General features: G+C 34.1%; 1 protein-coding gene across 3 annotated transcripts; it reads right to left on the minus strand.

The window, feature by feature from the left end:
* Window positions 1–2,313: 2,313 nt before the first annotated feature.
* LOC107710303 (RNA polymerase II subunit G) lies at window positions 2,314–4,957 on the minus strand. 3 transcript variants are annotated; one of them, XR_001636585.1, is made up of 9 exons: window positions 4,815–4,957; window positions 4,352–4,461; window positions 4,105–4,264; window positions 3,857–3,907; window positions 3,671–3,736; window positions 3,506–3,577; window positions 3,353–3,386; window positions 3,024–3,094; window positions 2,314–2,936 (listed from the first exon to the last, which is right to left on the minus strand). XR_001636585.1 is itself a non-coding variant. In XM_016515040.1 (9 exons), exons 1-8 carry the CDS (start codon window positions 4,824–4,826, stop codon window positions 3,081–3,083), a joined length of 519 nt encoding a protein of 172 aa, XP_016370526.1. In that variant the 5' UTR covers window positions 4,827–4,957; the 3' UTR covers window positions 2,314–2,936; window positions 3,043–3,080. The 3 variants fall into 3 exon arrangements, 2 of the variants coding, with proteins under 2 accessions (XP_016370526.1, XP_016370525.1); XM_016515040.1 differs by having other exon boundaries at window positions 3,043–3,094; XM_016515039.1 differs by having other exon boundaries at window positions 2,314–3,094.
* Between the last annotated feature and the right edge of the window lie 588 nt (window positions 4,958–5,545).

Raw genomic sequence — 5,545 nt, forward strand, 5'->3', positions numbered from 1 at the left:
ACAAACGGCAGTAATTTTCTTTTAATCTACCAGTTGCGGTTGCTTCCAGGTGAGCGGATTCTCTGCAGCTTTCTCGCCTCCGCTCTATTGCTATGACTTGTAAGGATTGTAGCGCGTTCTCAGTGTTTTGCTGGTCTGCGGGATTTCATGCGCAAGGTAAGCTGTCTGCGAAGCACTCGCCCAAGCGGAAAAATGTGCTGTTGCTGTCAGATCTCGATTGCCAAAAATCAACAATGGGTACGTTTACATGCACATTTTTGGTTCAATTGGACTGAATTCATTCCGATTGATGAATCTGAATGTAGTGTTTACATGAACGCTAAATAAAGTGATCGGGTTGATGTGCGTCACAAGCTTCAAATCGGAATAGATTTTTTTTTTTACATGCGCAGACTGCACAAATATAGAGTTTCTCACTGTTTGCACATAATAATCACTCTCCTACACGGTTTATTTGTTTTTAACAGCAGAATTAATATTTATCCATTTATGGATAAATATACATATAAACCGCTGTGCCGTGCTGCTCATATTTATCACGCAAATAAAAAATGCCCCTCCCCGCGCCCAAAACGGGTTGCCTGTGGATGAGAATCCAAAACAAGGACTGGTGGGAGGTTGTCCTGCTCCACTTCACAGTTGCCAAGTGAAAGGAGAGTTTTATAATGACAGGACACGCATTTATACGACACCTTATTCAAAAGGAAGAGCCGCTCGTTCCGTGCGTCATACGTCATTACGCTATTTCTGCGTCTCTGCACATGCGCAGTCCTTTCAGTTTCGGGGTTCACTCTCAATCGTATTAGAAAAGGAATAAACCACCCCCTTCAATCCGATCGAATAAGGTGTTTACATGAAGGCTTTTCAGTCCGATTACAAACGGATTATTTGGTTGCATGTAAACATAGCGTAATTTATTTTTATTAGAAATGGAATCTTTGAAAGAGTTTCTAATGTAAATTAATAACATAAAGAATGATATAGCCTACTGTTAGATTTCATGGAGGAATTTTTTTCTTGTATAGTTCCCCCACTGTAGTCCTTGATTTTATCCTAAGGAAGAAGTAAGGTAATTTGCACTATTGCTTAATTGTTTATATGTATGTTTATTTATGTTTATTAATTTATTATTACGTTTTTTATTTTAGTTATTTTTCTTTCTCTCTTCTCTTAAATGCTGTCTTACAGATTAAGATTGTTCTTCTTTCTTGTGTATGTGACCTTAATTGTTCAAATTTATTGTAATGTTCAATCATTTCTTCAATAAAAAAAGTGTTCTTTTTCTTATTGGTAAATAAGGTTAAAGAGATTTATTTTAAGCTTATTCATCAGTACTATCCTGTTAAAACCTTTATTGTGTCAAAATTTCAAATTAAGTATTTTTTTGGCATTGTGTTCATACAAGAAAACTTTGGCAAGACATTTGCCAGTTCATTGTAAACTTCATACATAATGACTTTGATCTTTACTTTAACGATGTTTTGTTTGGATTTTTCACTTTTGAGAAGCAATATGAAAATGTTTACTTTCTTTGCAACCTCATTATTTTGCTTTTTGATTAAGATTTGCTTAAGATTAGGAAAGTTACCCCCCCATTTTTCTCACTTTCGACTTGTTTCAAGAAGATATTAAGATGTATATTAAATCCTTGTCTACCTCCTGTAACAGGAGGTTTTTTCACTTTCGTATTCCCTAAGCAAGTGTTTAATAAATAATAATTATAATAAATTCCTATTTAAGGGAAATGCAGTTACTCTAATATTTATAAAGGCCTTCCCAGAAGACCACAATTTATGTTCAGTCTCAAACCAGCCTATGACTTTCTTGTTAGGCTATCTTGAAGATTAACATGTTCCTAACATTTGTAATGGACTGTTGTGAGATTCATAGAAAAATTGTATTTGTCGCGATTTTGATCATCTATAAAATGTTGAAATTTAGGGGGAAAAAATATAAAATACTTACACACACAAATTGTTATTATAGATATATCACCCAAAAATTAAAATTTGCTCACCCTCAGGCGATGTACAGTAGATGAGTTTGTAACTGGAAGAATTATGGAGTCATATTTTGCCCAGAAGCGAAGGTTTGAACTTAAAAACATCATGATGGATTTGTTTCTTACAAACATGCAGCTTTTCACTTCACCAGATGTTAATTGATGGACTGGAGTGGTGTGGATTACTGTGATGTTTTTATCAGCTGTTTCGACTCCCGTTCTGATGGCACCCATTCACTGCAGAGGATCCACTGGTGATCAAGTGATATAATGCTCCCATGATGAAACAAACTCATCTGCATCTTGAAAGGCCTGATGGTGAGTACATTTTCTGCAAATGTTCATTTTTGGGGTGAACTATTCCTTTAAATGTTTCAGTAGGCAGTGAGCTACTGTGTGACTGGCATGAAAGGAAGTTTCAATTACAAACATTTTGCTGCCAAAGCTGTTGCAGTGATAATATTGTTTTTAGAGTACTGGGGTGCCAATATCAAAATATTAGCAAAAATCAGCAATGCTCACTGTGTACTATGTATTAAGCCTTTCTTACAAAAGGATCTCAGAACAAGCAATAACTAAAAGAAAACAACCAGACGAAGACATGTTTCAAAATTTTGCGAGTGCTATATTATAAAAGAGAAATATATTCAAGTACAGGCGGGCTGGCATTTAGAAAAATAGCTTTAAAAATTACCTTATATAATAAAGAGATGAATAACTCTAAAAGCAATGTGATGAATGATTACTTTTACCTTCTAATAACATGCTTGTGAACTGGCTTTGCTCACAGGGTCTTTCAGAAGAGCCCAACTGACGATATTTACCCTTTTCTCTGCTGCCTCACTTTAAATTAAACAGTTCAAAGTCTTTCCATCACGTAGAGCCACTTCTGAGCTACATTTCGTTCCCATGTGACTTGACGGACTTGGATATTCTAACATGGGGATAAAAATGACAATAAAAAAAGAGAAAGAACAAAGACATAACTTCAAATGACTGGGGAAATAATCACAGTATATACATAAACTATTTTGCATCACCACAGCATTTCATATTTCCCATATTCTTGGCAGAAGAATCAGCTCACAAGACCTAGAAGAATGAGAAAAAGACTCTTAGACAATAGTTGGATAGCACAAAGAAATTAGACAAAGAATAAAAAAAGTTACTGAAAACAACACTGAAATGAAATGAATCCGTTTAGATATATTATTGTTATTTCAATAATTACATAAACAATAGTTAGTAGTATAAATTGTAAATAAATATCAAAGGTATGGCACAGCTAACTGCACGAGTTTGACTGTAAACACAGCTGTGACAGATGTTTTAATTACAAGAAATACATACCCAGGTAGTCATCCATGAGAGATCCAATGGCAAACTAATAAAAAGCAACAAAAAAGTAATTGAATACTTAAAAACCTTAAGAAAATATTTGTATACAAATAGAACTTTTCGAAATATTATTTCGCATATTCAACAAAAGTGACAGGGATTTACAATATCATTCTTATCCACTCGAGTTCCCACAATCTTCAGTCGAATTTCATCATCTTGTTGGATCACAATGTCCTGTTGAAGAAAGCAAACTGAAATGTCTATATTTCTGCAGATGAGGATTTGAATTCAATTAAACGATTCCTAAAGTGATTCATTGAGTCTTACCTCATCGACTGTCTTATAGCATGGAGGATTTGAGTTTGGGTCAAACTCCATCTCAGAGGGAATAGACTAGATACGACAAGAAACACAGATAAACGACAATTACAAGTGTCAATGACTATGATTTACACTATGACTATTTACACAATTTTAGATTTATATACATATATAGTTCCACGGAAAACCTACATGGCGAGAAATGAAACAAGACATGGGGCCAATTTCTGTAAAGAGTCCAACCTGGGAAAAGAAAGAGAGCAAAACATTGTATTGAGGTCGGAAACATCAGGCGCAGGGACAGTGAGTTTTATCAAAACCGTATAAATTAACATTGAGCAGGTAACTTCTTTATACAAGGGCTCATGAATGTTCTGATCTGTCTCCATGAACTTAGAATGAAAATAACAGCACTAACAGAAGATCAAATGGACCCGTACTTTGTTAACCTGGGTGACAACAGCATCCACAACTTCTCCCTTGAAGGGACGGAACACGATGGCCTTGTATTTGACGGGATACAGCACAAAACCTCTGCCCGGCTGGATAACACCTGCTCCAATATTATCGATTGTGGTTACTGCAATAACAAAGCCATACCTGTGGAACAAAAGACAGACATTAGAGATCCATATTTCATAATATTCAGTGAAAAAAGTCAGATCTCTAACTTTCTGTCAGACTTACTTCCCCGTACATGTTCCCTCCACCTCAGTGAACAGCTTCTGTTTGACTGTGTTCAAAAGGTTCGGTCCAAAGTATCGTGGGTGGAGGAGAATCTCATGCTCCAAAGAGATCTATTGTGATGGTTTATTATTGAGAAAACAACACTAAATACAGAAAATATTGAGGGGCATTCATAACTATCGTGACAACAAGCCACATACGGCTAATCGAAAATGTATTAAAGTACGTATCTAGAATCTGTTTGCATTAACAAACACTCTACATTAACAATTACATTGACCGCTTTGTACTTTTTATAAAATAAGGAAAATACGCATAATATACATCAATCTAAAATGGCAATATTTGACTAGCTAGCTGTACTACATCCAGAGAACAAACAGCATCAATGCATATACGAGCCGAATATATGGAACTACTGATGTACATTTTACACGTAAAACCGAAACAGTTACGAACTTACGTGATAAAACATCTCTTAATTGTTTTTATCTTCCAAAAGTCTTGATTTTAAATTTAAAAAGCCACAAGTATTGATTTTTGCGTATTCAGGCGCCGCCACTCAAAAGCACGAACGCAGCTACAAGAGTGTTTCCGGGCGACTTTTCAAATTAAAAGTCATGCAATTTCCTAGAAGATATTTTCCACAATATACTGTAGTTCGCATTAAAAAATGTCCAACCTCGAGTCAAACAGACATTTCTTGAGCTATTTATTTTATAAAACAGCTATTTATTATTTTATTTGTTTTGTTTTGTTTGTGTTAAATATTTATTTTAGCTATTCAAAATTTGGAAAATACATTTAAAAAACCCCGAATTATGTGATTTTGTAGCAATAAATATTATTTTTAAAAGTTTATTTAAATGCCTTTCTGTCATGATGTATAAAGGGCCCAAAGGATGTTAGGCTACTTCCTGTGTGTCATAGCTTTAATTAATATTTAAATCCATCAGTCCATATATTTTATTTAATGCTACACTGCACCATTTTATACATTTTAATTAATATCACACTACAAGCTGGTTCACACTACATGGGGCACAAATAAATATTATGGTTTTGTTCATTAAAATCAGTTATTAATTAATTAATTAGGCCTAATATATATATATATATATATCTATATATATATATATATATTATTACTATTACTATATATTTTACATTTTAATACTTTAATTGTAAGATACA

This window comes from Sinocyclocheilus rhinocerous, unplaced genomic scaffold (assembly GCF_001515625.1).
Source record: "Sinocyclocheilus rhinocerous isolate Xijiao unplaced genomic scaffold, SAMN03320098_v1.1 scaffold1408, whole genome shotgun sequence".
Lineage (NCBI taxonomy): Eukaryota > Metazoa > Chordata > Actinopteri > Cypriniformes > Cyprinidae > Sinocyclocheilus > Sinocyclocheilus rhinocerous.

Excerpts from the sequence above, each read along its gene's own strand:
- LOC107710303 (XM_016515040.1), bottom strand. Across the intron at positions 4,265-4,351 it reads GAGGGAACATGTACGGGGAA|GTATGGCTTTGTTATTGCAG; the intron begins GTAAGTCTGACA and ends TTTGTTCCACAG. Across the intron at positions 3,578-3,670 it reads GCTATAAGACAGTCGATGAG|GACATTGTGATCCAACAAGA; the intron begins GTAAGACTCAAT and ends TTTCTTCAACAG.